General features: G+C 42.3%; 1 protein-coding gene across 8 annotated transcripts in view; it reads right to left on the bottom strand.

The window, feature by feature from the left end:
* The window catches only part of ERMARD (ER membrane associated RNA degradation), a 30775-nt gene that overhangs the window by 14868 nt on the left and 246 nt on the right, over positions 1-15661 (bottom strand). For 3 of the 8 annotated variants that reach the window (XR_004070720.2, XM_031012467.2, XM_055391698.1), the window contains exons 2-10: positions 13137-13305; positions 11748-11887; positions 10728-10829; positions 10359-10448; positions 8094-8191; positions 7190-7326; positions 6408-6522; positions 4632-4734; positions 486-515 (exon numbers count right to left, since the gene is read on the bottom strand). Coding sequence is in view for 6 of the 8 variants with exons in the window: in XM_031012467.2 (XP_030868327.2) it covers positions 486-515; positions 4632-4734; positions 6408-6522; positions 7190-7326; positions 8094-8191; positions 10359-10448; positions 10728-10829; positions 11748-11887; positions 13137-13305 (984 nt within the window). In the remaining 2 variants the exon portion in view is untranslated. Of the gene's footprint in view, positions 1-485; positions 516-4631; positions 4735-6407; positions 6523-7189; positions 7327-8093; positions 8192-10358; positions 10449-10727; positions 10830-11747; positions 11888-13136; positions 13306-13790; positions 15659-15661 lie in introns of those variants that run through there. The other 5 variants (XR_008681096.1, XM_019030097.3, XM_063708013.1 and 2 more) reach the window with 3 other exon arrangements.

Genomic DNA, 15661 nt, shown 5'->3' with positions numbered 1-15661 from the left:
TCACACTTTAGGTGCACATGAGTGCCATCTGGGGTTACACACACAAATGCCTCTACGCTCTATGGTTGATAAAAGGCATTTTCAACTGTGATTTTTTTACTATTCACACCCCCAATATGCAGATTAAATGAATCAATATATACTACACACTTGTAACAGCAGTTGGGGAATATTTCTTGTACAAAAAAGATGTTACCCCTAAATCTAAAATGCAAGCCTCTAAATAATTATAGCTAATCATGTTAGATCCCTTGGTATTTTCCAACTTTGAGCTTTGGATAGCTTTGGGAGCTAGATTGGTAACACTGGGCCCCAAAATTAACCGGAAATATCAATTATAAGCTTTTTTTGGTTTATATTACTATGGACATTTTCCTGTAAGTATATGATTTATGGCTGATCTTTAATTTTGCGTTTTAATTTGTATTTTAAAAGAAGACAGTGTTCTGTTTGTTTCAAGTTACCTTACAAGTTTACTTACTTACTTCATCGAAGGTGGTATAAAGAGCTGTTGACTTCAGAAAAGGAAAGAAATGAAAATAAACAATTAAAGCAAAATACAAATACACTAACACTATGCAAAATAAGAAAAAATTCTGGTACATGGCCACACATCCCAAAGTTTTTTGTTAAAACAAACATTCATCTAGAAACACTATGAGAGGAATGTCACTGACAAAATAAACACATTACAAAAGACGCAAAAACACAGCGCAGCTGGCCATGAAGCCGCATTAGGACACTGCTCTCAACAGAGCTTTAGCCCAGTCATCTCTAAAATGTACGATCCCAGGCCCTCACAAATCGCTGCTCATACAACAGAATACTTCTCCTGACGACTGGTATTTGTGCACAAGGGAGCACAGCTTCCTATTTTCTCCAATGAATAGCCTTGTCTGTTTTTATTTTATTTCACGCATGCTGCTTCTCAGCATCATCAGCACGGCCTACAGACATGGGCTGTCCTGAGTTCTGATCCCAACTTCAACATTTTCTAGACATGAAACCTACAGGCAACCGATTGAACTCCACAGATGCAGGTTTTCTCTGCAAAAGGAGAAGTTAAGAATGCCTATCTCAAAAGGCTTTTGGGGACTTCAGTGAGATCGGACAGACAGCGTGACGAAATCACTTCAGTGAGATTTGACAGATAGCATGCCGAAATCACTTCAGTGAGATTTGACAGACAGCATGACTAAATCACTTCAGTGAGATTTGACAGACAGCGTGACAAAATCACTTCAGTGAGATTTGACAGACAGCACAACGAAATCACTTCAGTGAGATTTGACAGACAGCGTGACGAAATCACTTAGTGAGATTTGACAGCATGAGGATTGGCTGCACGGTGGCACGCTCCATCACTGTAGGGCCATGCAGTGTGATGTGATGAAATCAGGATTTTGTGTAAGCTAGCTCTCAAGAAATGTTTTTTGATTTATTAATGTTTAATAATCTATTTTAAATTTCATATTGCCAATATTCTTCAACATTACTACACAGATGACTCTAAAATCTGTTATCTTTAGCTCTCAAATCTGTATTGCTAGCCCTAAAATTCCCTCTGAGTTCTAAATATCCAACGTCTACCACATATTCCCACTTTCTCCAAAAAGCAGAATTTTTCATTTACCTCCATCAACTACACACATTAGCTTCTACTTTGTTTTACAGAGTTAGTATAAATGCCTTCTCACTCTCCCATGATAAATAAGCTTCTGAAGTCAGAAAATCTCACTCATATTCATATCTTCCACTGGTCCTGAAGAAACCTCATGACACAAAAGTAATCAGTAAATAATAACAGCATCTGCAGTGTCTTATTAAGTTTTATAAAATATCTTCATATATGTACTGCCTTAAAAACTGATCCTGTTTATTCTGGATAAAAGCCTGGGCTAATAATATATTCTTTGATAGATTATATCCTCTGTGGAAACAGCCATGTTATTTATTTATGAAGTCAAATGACAAGTAAATATCCACATTTATTTGCACCGCATGGCCCTACAGTGATGGTGTGTGCCACCGTGCAGCCAATCCCCATGCAGGTATCACGAAGCAAGGGCTCTAATGGGTGGGGCCCAGCTCTTTCCTGAAGCTTCGCTCCACACCGCGCTGAGTGGCCTACATGGAAGGCACTGGGCATGGGCAGCAGGCGACAGCAACGTGTAGGCCTGCCTCAGAGAACCTGCAGAGACCTCTGCAGAAATGCACATGAGTAAGGCAAAGCAGGACTGCCTCCAAGATGAGACAGAAACAGAACACAGAGAAAAGCAGCCTCCACCTTTGAGTAGATGAGCCTCTGGAAGGTCGCTTTTGTGGCCACAGCCCCTGACCTGGAGCGGAAAATCTGGGGGTGAGGAACAAAGTAAGAGGAAAGACAAGCAAGTTCTGGAGCTGACAAGAAGCCTAAATTTCACTGAGGTACCCAAACAGGGAACACACCAAAGAGGAGGGCAGGGTTAGAACCCGAGGCCTTGCTGCCACGTGAAGAGGATGAACTCCATCTGGCAGGCAGCAGGACATCATCGAGGAGGTTAAACAAATGAAAAAAACCATAAATAACGTAAGAATATCAGTTTAGAAAATAATCAGTGGGGCCACGTACAGTGGCTCACACCTGCAATCCCAAAACTTTGGAAGGCTGAGGCAGAAGGATGACTTATGCCCAGGAGTTCAAGATCAGCCTGGTCAACATGGCAAGATTCTGTCTCTACAAGGAAAAAAAAAATGTAAAAATGAGCCAGGTGTAGTAGCACACATCTATGGTCCCAGTTACTCGGGGGGCGGAGGTGGGAGGATCGCTTGAGCCCGGGGATTGAGGCTGCAGTGAGCTATGACTGCACCACCGCACTTCAGCCTGGGTGACAAAGCGAGACCCTGCCTCAAAAAAAAAAAAAAAAACTAAAAAAAAGAATCAGCAGGACTGTGAGAATGAAATTTGAGAAGGAGGAAGAATCGTGAGATGAGCTCGGGTGGGCCGAGGAGCCAGGCGGGCGGCTTCTCAGTTTGGACAGGAAGAGCACAAGGTCAGCTGGGTGGAAACCACCGGCTGTGCTGGCCACTGAGTGGACACGGGAGGCGTTGGGTAAACACGAGACGCTGCTGGAGTCTGCAGCTGGTGAGGCCGAGATGACAGAGGGAGCGTCAGAGGACAAATCTGTGGGAAACAACGCCTTTCTGAAAGAAGAAAAATGTGAGGTGCTGAGAAAAACTCACATGAAGATATTTAGCGAACATGAGCAGGTCTAACTGCAGAGATCAGATGGGGGTCAGTGAGAAGCAACACTGGGGAGCCCGGCTCCGGGGCCGTAAGCTGCCCTCGCAGCACTGCTTTCGCTGGGTCCAAAACTTCCATGTGTTGGGTTTCATTTTCATTGGGTTCAAAGTATTTTCTAATTGTTGTTCCCCCAGAGATGAAAATGTAAGGCAGAGAATTGTATGAGATCTCCCAGGGAGAGGAAACAGAGGATGGGGTTGACGGCAGAGCACTGAGGAATGCCTACAAAGAGGGGCAAAAAACAAAAGCCAAGCTAGAGAAAGAGACGAGAATCCGAGGTGTGGAGGCTGCGCCTGCTCTCCCTCCACAACAGATCGTCCCATGGGAAGCTGGGCACTTGGCCACCCAGGAACGCTTCCATGCCTCCCTGGCAGCAAGTGCGACTAAGCCCTGGCCCAAGGCCTGTGCTACCTCCAGGAAGTGTCCTTAGAGAGGGGCATGCACCAATCTTTGCTCTTCCTGCTGGCTGGAAAGCAGATGTGATGGCTGACACAGCCGGCTGGAGCCAGGAAGTAGTAGTCTCCATAAGGAAGGCCTGGCCCTCATAACTGGAAGACGACACAGAGGGGTCTGAGTGCTGATGATGGGGGTGCTGCCATCTCAGTGGGAGCTACTCACATCTGGGAAAGGCAGAAATGCACTTCTATCCTATTTCAGTCACTGCAGCCATATTATTTCGAGATCTCTGTCACTAAGCAGCAGGATCTTATCATAACTACCAAAAAGGAGCAGAAATGAGAAATTCTAGGAGCCAGAGGAGGTAGGCTGGAAACTCAGAGACGCTTGCCTCAGACAGGGCGACCGGGGGTCAATGTGGAACTCTGAGACAGCTGTGTGTACGTGCGTGTGTACACACATGGAGGGGCTCAAGAAACTGAGACAAAGGCTTTCATGACCTGCTGCCGGGCTGGCACCACACCAAGTCACCTCCAAATCCTACGTCTTCCATTTGTAAGATTGAGAAACTCAAGCTCAGAAGGCTTTGATTAGTTTCCCAAGGTCAGGTTCAACCACTGGTCGCCTCAGTCTCCCGGCTAGACCCCAGCCATCTCACGCGGTTACAGTGACACACCATCAACACAGCTAGAGAGAGAATCAGTGCCTACTACGTTCATGGTATCATTAAGTTTTAAAGACTGTTTAGAAATATTACAGAAATAGCAAAAACAATCATAAATAACATAAATATAAATCCTATAGTAATGATAGTGAGGCCTTCCACAGTTCTTAGCTAAATTAAAATCATTTTAATGTGAAACAGAATAACATTTTTAAAAACTTTTAATTGGTAACAGAAAACTGTTAATACAGCAACAATGATCACAATCAATAATAAAAACAAGCTTACCTCAGCAGTCAGGAGTCTTTTTGGACATCTGTTAAGTGTGGCAAAAACATTCCTAAGTCCAGTCTCCAGCTGTGTCAGCAACAATATGGCGCAGTCAGCAAACCTATGAAATTGAAGGGAAAATAGGCAAAACTCCATGTTTCAAAAATAAATATTAGGCCAGGTGCAGTGGCTCATGCCTGTAATCCCAGCATTTTGGGAAGCCAAGGTGGGAGGATCGCTTGAGGCCAGGAGTTCAAGACCAGCCTGGGAAACCCCATCTCTACAAAAAATTTAGAAATTAGCAGTGTGCAGTGGCACTGCCTGTAGTCCTAGCTACTCCGGAGGCTGAGGCGGGAGGATTGCTTGAACCCAGGAGTTCAAGGCTGCAGTGAGCTATGACTGTGCTACTACACTCTAGCTTGAGTGACAGACTAAGACTCTCTAAGTAAAAAACAAGCAAAAAACAAAAATAATATTGACACCAACATCACAATAACTGCTGAAGTCTAGATATCAAAGGCAAAGAGAAATGATAATACTTGCTAATACGAGAAGCAAAACAGAACCAGCTGGGCGCAGTGGCGCAAGCCTGTAATCCCAGCATTTTGGGAGGCTGAGGCGGGCAGATCACATGAGGCTAAGACTTTGAGACCAGCCTGACCAACGTGACGAAACCCCGTCTCTACTAAAAATACAAAAATCAGCCAGGCGTGATGGTGCATGCCTATAGTCCCTGATACTTGGGAGGCTGAGGCACAAGAATCGCTTGAACCTAGGAGGCAGAGGATACAGTGAGCTGAGATCACACCACTGCATTCCAGCCAGGGTGACACAGTGAGACTGTCTCAAAAAAACAAAACAAAACAAAACAAAACAAAACCACTCACACATAGAACCAAAGTTTCATTAACTAGTGATTTTAAAAACATTTTCCAGTGTTTTAATGTTTGATGAACCATTTTTAGTAGCTTCTACAGAATAAAATGTCATCAAAGGACTGTCTAACTCATTTCATTGCTTCTAGAAAATACTGAGGCTGGGTGCAGTGGCTCACTCCTGTAATTCCAGCACTTTGGGAGGCTGAGTCAGGAGGATCACTTGAGCCCAGGAGCTCAAGACCAGCCTGGGGAATGGACTGAGACCTCATCTCTAGAAAAAGTACAAAAATTAGCCAGGCACAGTAGTGCACAGTTACAGTCCTAGCTACTCAGGAGGCTGAGGTGGGAGGACTGCTTGAGCCCAGGAGTTCAAGGCTGCAGTGAGCCGAGATGGCTCCAATGCACTTCAGCCTGGAGGACAGGGTGAGACCCAGTCTCAAAAAGAAAAAAACAAAAATGCACATCCCAGGATTTCAGTGGGTTCTCAAGGCATAAAAATGAATGAATTAGGGTAATATCCTTTAAGGAACTAAAGATCAGCTCACCAGACCTTCTGGTGGCGACCATACATGTGTTTGCTCCTCAGGAAACAGAAACAGAATGTAAGGATGAAGCTGGCTTATCTATGTTTCATGATTCTGAACATGTTTCACTCATTCTAAGAATTCCAGAAAATATTAAAAAGTGGATCCTGAAAAATAATTCTATCACCTGCACCAAAAGGCAATGTTTCCGACATAATCACAGGCTGTCCTTGAAGCGACTCTATGAAGGTGTTTTATTTCCAGGTCTGCTCAAGTCAGTCCAGGTTCTCTTCACTTCTACTCCAACAGCAAAAAGCATCGAAAGTGAAGGGCATCAAGAAAGACTGGCCTCCAACCACTGCAAACCACTCTGCCATGCACCCTTTAGTTACCTGTGTGACTTGAACTTGACCAGTGCAACTTCCCAATATGGTAACATGATTTTTAATATAAAAGCAGATTTCATCATCACTTCTTCTAATACTGAAAGCACCTCATAAGTAACATCTGTAAAATAACACACGGTTTTAAACACAATCATACTGATCAACTGAAAAATGATGGAAACATGCTGGGGGAGTGATGCCAATGAGCCAACCCCTTTAGGTGGCTGAACCGTGACCCCTGCAGCAGGGGACTTGTTAGAGAGTAGGATTGCCCTGACCAAGGGCCCGAGGTGCAGGTGACCCTTGGAAAGTGGGGCATGGACGTCTCTTCAGTGACTTAGGCAACAGTTCAGGATGGACCAACTGAGCACAATGACCAAGAGAAGTAAAACACATTTTCAGAAGGTGTAAAAGACCCTTGATATCACTACAAGTATTTCTGGCATAATGATCATGAGTACAAAGATACAAGAGGTAAAAGGAGGAGAAAATGTACATCATACAACAGCCTGAGGCCACTGTTGTGCATAGGGCATCTGAGGAAGAAAGAGCTCAACTCACACAGCTGCAACTCCTGTGACCCCCACAACAACCCCAGGGCATGGTGGGAGGAGGCAGGGCTTTGGGTGGTAAAATGTAGGAGGTTCTTCAAGCAACTCTGAAAGCCATCCGACTACTGAAGAACAACTACTTCACCCCACCTCAAGAGTGCACCTCTTAATGCTGTTTACTGACTTTGCAAATATCTACGCAAAGCTATAAGGAAAAATGTGAAACATAGTACTTACCAGGAAAAACAATCAAATCCTCGAGGTTTGTAAGAGATATGAAAGAGCGATGTGCCAATGTAAGTTTAGTGTTTTGAAGGTAACTCTTCAGTAACTGACCCAATCCTGCTGTCAACAGTAACACCATTGAACAGTATCTAGGAAATACCATAGAGATCTATTACAAAAATGTACTCAATCATGCCTATAAAAAGCTTCACTGTGAAAAATACAAATTTAAAATTAAGAAAGCAAAGTTAAATTGCATGAAACTGGCCGATCATGGTGGCTCATGCCTGTAATCCCAGAGCTCTGGGAGGCCGAGGCGTGCAGATCAGTTGAGCTCAGGAGTCTGAGACCAGTGTGGGCAACAAGGTGAAATCCTATCTCTACAAAACATACAAAAAAGGTATGTGGGCATAGTGGCGTGTGCCTGTAGTCCCAGCTACTCAGGAGGCTGAGTCGGGAGGATCACTTAAGCCTGGGAGGAGGAGGTTGTGCCATGTACCATGGCACTCCAGCGTGGGTGACAGAGTGACACTCTATCTCAAAAAAAAAAAAAAATTGCACAAAATTCTCTAGATATAGGAATTAGACTGTGCAGTAGTTGGGCAGCACAACAGCACCACAGACATTCTGATGAAGACCCTAATGAAACTCAGGGTCTCCCACCCACCCAGGACGTGAACGGCATAACATCCTTCTGGTGTCACCCCTGAATTGCCTTTGGGGTGTAAGTCACTGAAATTATAACCCAGTCATCACTCTGGTGACTACACTAGTAATATTCAATTTTAGCTTCAAAATCCTATCTCAAAACTCACTTATCTTTCACAAAATCTATTTCCTTCTCATGAAATTCAAAATTTAAAAAACTCTTTGGTAGATCCAAAAAAGGAAGAAAATTTCTTCACTTGCAACTTACTTTGGAGGAATTTCTTCAGGTGATGCAAACCCATGCCATAAGACGTTACGCAGGTTGAGACCACACGGAGAGCCAACAAAGACTTTTAGCACGTTCATCTAATCCGCAAATCATTACATAGTTAATTATATTGAATTATTGAATAAACCAATATAGTATGAAGATAACGTTTGTGTTCTTCTTTTTAACTGACAGAGTCAACAGTTTTGGCTGGTATATAGCAGTAATAATAAAACCAACATTTACTGAGTGTTTAATATGTGCTAGACACATTTTGTACATGTACATCAACTCATTCATCCTAAGAACAACCTACGAGGAAGGTACTACGATTATCCCCAGCATCTACGTGAAAAAAATACAAGCATGGAAAGGTGAAACCAAGGTCTCAAAGGCTACAAAATCAATATGGGGGATAAGATCTGACCCAGGTTATCCTGCTTTAATAAAGTTGCTTCAAATGTGCATAATATCTAACTAAAATGTAAAAAGACAATGATATGATAAGCAGAAACATATCACTGTATTAAGCAGCATGCAATTGTGTGGTTAAACAGAGGCAGCAGGGCAGATGCCCGAGCAGCATGGCTCCAGGCTTGAGTCTCCACTTCCCAGCTGTCTGACGTGAAGCCCATCACTTATCCACCCCACCATCTATCTACAGAGTGAAGAAAACACCCAACCAGGGGTCCTAATAAATGGACTGCAATCATGTCATACCCAGAGAACTGCTTTGGGTTTGAGGCGCCATACTTAGAAGAAACTCAGAACATAATGGAAGATGTTCAAAGACTAAAAGAATTCATGTCATAGGAGAAAGTATGGTTGAGCCTCCAGAAGACTCGAGAAGGAAGTGAACACTGTCTTCATGCATGTGAAAGATGGCTGCTGAGAAGGGAATATGGATGCATTCTGAACTTCCCTCAAGGGGAAGACCCAAAACCAGGAGGTGGAAATGATCAAGAGCAATTCTACTGAATGTTGGAACATTTAACAAGCAGTTCTTCTATGCAACTTCAGGAGATCTTTTTGCTCTACCAATAATTTGTGAAATACTCATGGTTCATACTCTCTGGTCAATCAGATGTATAAATGCCAGTGACCTGGCGGCTGAAGGGGCCACAAGTGGGCAGAAGGCCCATCACATATAAGCAAGTACCAAAGAACAGATCGAAGAAACAAAATGTGTTTAAGAATTCAGTGTAACAAGAGGTTTGTACTTTTTATCTTCATTCCATGCACTCCACAAAAGAAAATGATCTTTAAGCGGACAAGGAGTAAAGATCCACAGAAAAGAATGGAAAAGCTCCACTGAAGACAGATTTCTTTACTCCAAAAATCATCTAGCAGCTCCCTGGCTTGGCAAGCACAGCTTCCACACAAGGCTCTTCTGGGTTTCTTCATCTTGACCCTGCCTCAATCAGCTGCCTAAGGTTATTCATTAGTCTTAAGTCTCTTGATCATGTGCCCTTTATGAGATTTTAATATAGTATAGTAACTGCATGATTTTTTTAACATCTGAATTTTTTTTCCATTATAAGTTTAAATGGTTTCAAAAGGCATAATTTCACGTTAAAATTTTCAAATAAAACTGTATTATCACTCATTTAAAGGGTTAAAGTTGTATTCTGAATTTAGTATTATAGTTATTAATATGTAATTGATCGAGGCAACATGCTTCACATTGGCCCTGTGGTGCCCCAGAGTTATTCACACTCGGGATAGGAAAGCTTTCTATGTGCTGGAGGAGGGGCAATTTTGAAAGGGAAGGTGGGAAGGGAGAATATGCTTGAATCACTGATACAATTTTTCCCTAAAGCATCATCAGTTTGGGAAGAACAAAAGCTCAGCATATGTGAATTGTTGTTTTGCACTTACTCCATGATATGGTTTGGCTGTGTCCCCACCCAAATCTCAACTTGAATTGTATCTTCCAGAATTCTCCCATGTTGTGGGAGGGACGCAGGGGGAGACAGCTGAATCATGGGGACCGGTCTTTCCTGTGCTATTCTCGTGATAGTGAATAAGTCTCATGAGATCTGATGGGTTTATCAGGGGTCTCCACTTTTGCTTCTTCCTCATTTTTCCCTTGCTGCCGCCCTGTAAGAAATGCCTTTCTCCTCCTGCCATGATTCTGAGGCCTCCTCAGCCATGTGAAACCGTAAGTCCAATTAAACCTCTTTCTCCTCCTAGTCTTGGGTATGTCTTTAACAGCAGCATGAAAACGGACTAATATACTCCATGAGTTTAGATGAACAAGCTTACCACAGACTGACTGAAGACTTGAGCAAGCTCCTCAGATGAAAGCAGATCTCTTAAAAGAAAGGGGCATTCCTTCCCAATCAGTAAAAATACCTAAAATTCAAACAAAAATTGTGTAACAGTTGTATTATGAGCCAATAAATATTAAAAACATTATCCATGAAGCAACTGTTTGTACAAATGAAGGGTGAAAAGTACTTAGACACCAATCCTTTGATTTCATAATCATTCAAAAGGGAAATATTAAAAATTCATACCAAATGATTTTATCTTACAGGAAAATAATCAAGAAAACTGAGGACAACTGTAAAATAGTTTCATGTTCATTCAGATAATTTAATGGGCCAATAATGAAAGAGTTCTCACACTTACATCACCCAAGGCTCGTTCTAGACACGATGTCAGTTTCATTAAGCTAAGAGAAATAGCAGGAGATTGTAGACTTTCCAAGGCATCAAATATTTCCGGAAATAACTATTTAGAATAAAACACATATTAGGATATACACTCTGAAACTACTTCTCAAAACAACAATATTATTTACTGAAATTCAAACCTCGAGAGATTTCAACTGCCATATTTTAGTTTTCAGTGAATAAGTAAACATTTTCTGTATAATTATATTGCCTAAAGAATAAATAAAAATATTTTAATAGCTAAAGAATTCCTTGAAGGTTCTTTATTTAAACGTTTATTGAAAGCAACAAATCTGGCATAATTTAAGTGGAAAAGTCAAGCATTTTGACCTCCATCATGTTTCTCCTTTTGATTTGGCTGAGCCCTCAAACAGATACACACAAGGCACTCATCCTGCCACTTAAAAGTGCTAGTACAAGGGGGACATGATGATTCCTTCACTCCAAATTCAAAGCAGAATTAGATTTGTTATAGTTACTGCTTTACTGGGGTCATTTAGTGTGCCAAATAAAATGAAGAAAAACTGACCAAAAAAACAAACGAAAACAAGATTTTGGGTTAGGCCCCAAATTACCCATACTCCCTTCAGTTCCCCATGAACAAACCAAGTATCCCAGCTCTGGTCTCCAGGCCCCACTGTCTTAGAACACCTCAGTACCTCTCCACAACACCTCTTATTCTGGAGTAGTAAATTTTTCCTCTATCCTTGGATGAGCACCGTCTGACAAATGTTAGCTCTCCAACCCCTAATCCTGTGATAATGAATTCAAAACCTTCCTGTGTTCCAAGGGGCATGTTTCTCAGCTCAGGCTTTGGAGACCCTGCATAATAGCCCAGGGTTCTCTTACAACCCTCAACACTTCACCGCTGGAGGGCCTGGGGATGAAGGAGGCCCCTTTAAAATTGGCAAATAGTACCTCCTCTAAGTAGTATTTGCACAGTCTTTTATTTCTAAAGGTTGTTCAAAAGCCAAACCTCTGGAAAACTTGTCCACTGGAACCACGGTGCATATCGAATTTCAAATTGCCCCTTGGTCAGAGATAAGAAATGTGAATGGACAGCCTCACACACAGGGCCCAGCAGCCTCACGCTTCCCCAGTAATCCAGACCCTGCTCTTAAAGGATAAGAAAACAAATTTCAGCACCATAGCTCCATATCCCATGATATAAAATATCTACATCATCAAAGAAAAAAATGATTTAATTATAAAATTTCCACAAAATCAACAATTAGCTTACCATTGAACATATGATATACTTTTATATTGTTGGAAATAAATCACATAATCCTTATCAGGTTATGAAAGAAAAATATACTATCAGCAGAGAATTTAGAAAATACAAAAAGTTTCAAACAAGAGAAAACTATTTTGTCAATGTCTTTACCTGTACATAAGAATACAGAAAACCAGGCTCACATTGTATATGTAATTTTGTAACCTGATTTTTTTTTTAATTAAACCAGGCTCACGCTGTATATACAATTTTGTAACCTGATTTTTTTAAGTTAACGTTATTAGGCTGAGATTTCTAATGGCAATGAATTGTTTTAAACATATTTATAATATGAAGTTTTTGTTGTTTTAATTTTTTTTGATAAGTTTGGGATTAACCATCTACTTGGTTCCGGATCAATGAATACCAAAGGGTAATTACAAATACATGCCCCTCCTATTCTTTTTCCAACTTAGCTCAGAGACTTCTGTATGAGATGAGCCTCCTCATTCTTTTCTACCACTGCATAATATTCCATTATATGAATTTATCATAATTTACTGAACCAATCCCCTACTGCTTGATGTTTGGCTGTTTATTTATTTAGCTATTATAAACAATGCTGCAAGGAATAACCTTGCACACACACACTTTCATATCTGTATCTCTCTTAAGGATTCCTGAAAACGGACTGCTAGGCCAGAGTATGTTCATCTGTAATTTTTATAACTATTATTAAATTTCCCCACCTATATCTCTGCTCCAAAGTGTGCAAGAATGTCTAGAAGACACTTAAAATAACTGTATAATCTATTACTGGTCATTTTCTACCCTTAATTCACATGACTCCTACGGAGAACCATCTCAAGGCCCTGAGATCTACATCATCAACAGCCCGCCAGCCCCTCTGTGCCTCCTGACACCTCCTCTGTAGAGGTGGTTTTCTTAGCCCAGCTTTCCATTAACTTTTCCATGCTTCTCTGGCCTCACTCCCTCTCTTTTCACATTGATTCCTGTTCTCCTTGGAGTTAGGCCTGTATTATAACATTATCTAACAAAAGGAACCATGGTCAGAAAGGGGAATTTTACAGGTCAAGACATTTTCAATGGGACAGTTATGAAAGTTTGGAGTACAAAGACAGCACAAACCTGACTCTGTGTAGCTCACACAGTCTGTGATTGTTTTCCAGCATACTTCACCATTCTGAGTTACAATGCTATTGATATCACAATTTTCTCTGAGTTGAAACCCAAGATTACAAATTATATCATACACTGAGGGAGAAAGACATGTGGTAATAGGGTCCCCTATTAATACCTAAAAAATAAAATAAAAGGCACTGCTTAACAGAAAGAAAAATAGAGTATTATATATTTCAGTCACATCTCTTAAGAACTGAATGCACTCAGGTATAGTTGCTGTTAACATGCTTTCTGGATATCGTGAGAGCTGTATGATTAAAACAGTGATTAAATATTAAAGATAATTTACATAAATGTTCTCAAATATGATAAAGGCTTAAAGACTTAAAATTATCAATCATAATATTTACAAACTGCTCTGCCTATGGGGTAGACATTCTTTATTCCTTTACTTTCTTAACAAACTTGCCTTTCACTTAAAAAAAAAAAAAGAAAAAATACAAGTTCACGGAAGCTGAATGTGTTTTACGACCAGAGCATTATTGCTCTCAGCATTCCTTCACTATCCCAGAGTTATCAAAATAAGCAATTTTTTAAAATGGGGAATGGGAGAGCAGAAACCAAGTATAACGAACAAGAAGGAAAAAGAACCCCACGTACCTCTGACTACCTAAACGGTGTTGAAGAAAACCACAATGTCATCCCAAAACATGCCTCTTCGATATAAAAACAACAACAAATTTGAGCTGAAGACAAGAGGCAGCAAATGAAGGAAAAGCTCTCTTTATCCTCCCCCTCTTCCGCCCAAAGACAGGATATAAATTCTTTACTGGGGATAACTTTAGACTTACCAGACCAGTTAAGGTACCAGGGGAATCTGCAAACAATTCTTACTCCATTAGTTTCCAAATATGTATCTACCTTCCCAGTTTCCTGCCCTTTGAAGCCTAAAACTGCTCTCCTGTGTCCTGTCACTTCTCTGCAAATCTACAGTTCTTTGTTGAAGATGGTATACAAATGTAGTTCTAAGCCACCATTTCAAGTTACTTCTCATTAAGGTTTATCCCTTGTGATGTGTACTCTGTCCAATAATAAACTTTTTTCTTGTTATCCTTTCATTTGTTAAAGGGGTCACTCTGAACTAAGATGGGCAGAGGTAAAGTTTAGCCTTCCCTGCCATGTAAAAAGTAGCAAACCGTACTGGTTTTCCATGGAGAATTAAATACAATCGAAATCCTCACAATTATCCCACATGACACTAAGACCATCGTATAAACCTGCAAAGAAGTCAAATTCAGGATCTAAAGCGGAACCGAGGCTCTTTATTTTGGTGTGTTAAGGGGGGGCTGTGTTGTGACAGTCATAATTAACTCTGGGCAGCTTCCTAATGTGGAAACTGCTATCAGTTGCCCTGTTTGCTCCTCCTGTCCCCAGAAGTTGCACTTTCCACTCTCAGCCCTGGTTTTCGAACAATCCCAGCAGGCCCTAACAATTAAGTCATCACTAAAGAAATCTACATCAACTATTTGTTGATTGTCTGGCGATTGTCACTCGCATCCTCCATGTGGCTCTATGGGGCTGGAACTCTGCAGACTACACTGGGCCGGTGCTTTGGAGCTGGACTCAAATTTGAATCATTCCTCAGCCTCTGACTACCTCTTGCCTTGGAAAAGTTACTTTATCGGAATCTCAGTTCTAAGTGAAATAAAACGGTGCCAGGCTGCACCTTGTAGGGCTGCAGTAATCAGATAACATATGAAAAGCATCTAGCACATAGTACTCAAAAATGGTAGTTATCATTATTATCATTTTGGAGACGGGGTCTCGCCGTCGCCCAGACAGGGGTGCAGTGGCGCGATCTCGGCTCACTGCAGCCTCCACCTCCTGGGCTAAAGCGATCCTTCCACCTCAGCCTACGGAGTAGATGGGACCACAGGCCCCTCCACGCCCGGCTCCGCTGTCGTTACTGCTGATGATAGGCGTTTGATATTTAATTGCCTCAGGGAGGAAAAATAAATAAATCTTTATTATGAGGCAACCACATACAACCAGATCTCCTGACACGAGGTCAGTGAGGCCGTCGTGATGAGTTTTATAGTGACTCAAATGGTCTAAAAGCGATGAACACAAATTTACTGTCCGAGTGTGGACCCTACAGGCAGCGACTAGGAAACTGCGCTTCTAGGAACGAGCCACGGTCAGGTGAGAGCCCGACCTGCGGCTTTCCGCCCCCGCGCCACCGCGCACAACCCTCCCTGACCGTCCGCCGCGTTCCAGCTCAGGGCCAGGAGGCGACGGAGAAACCGAGCCTGGCCCAGGGAGGCCGGCAGGGCCCGCCAGGCGTCTTGCAGGGCCGAGCGTCCGATACCGCCACAGAGGCCAGGGCCGCGAGGTCGCCAGCGCCCTCCAGCGCGGGACCGCCGGCCACCGCAGGCGCGTGCTCGCTCGCCCACTCCGCGTAGCCGAGCACCACCCAGCCTGGCGCCGACTCCCTGCCTAGCTCGGGATCGAACCAGGTCCTACACCCGCCC

This window comes from Gorilla gorilla, chromosome 5 (assembly GCF_029281585.2).
Source record: "Gorilla gorilla gorilla isolate KB3781 chromosome 5, NHGRI_mGorGor1-v2.1_pri, whole genome shotgun sequence".
Taxonomy (NCBI): Eukaryota; Metazoa; Chordata; class Mammalia; order Primates; family Hominidae; genus Gorilla; species Gorilla gorilla.
This window is presented reverse-complemented; position numbering and strand designations above follow the sequence as displayed.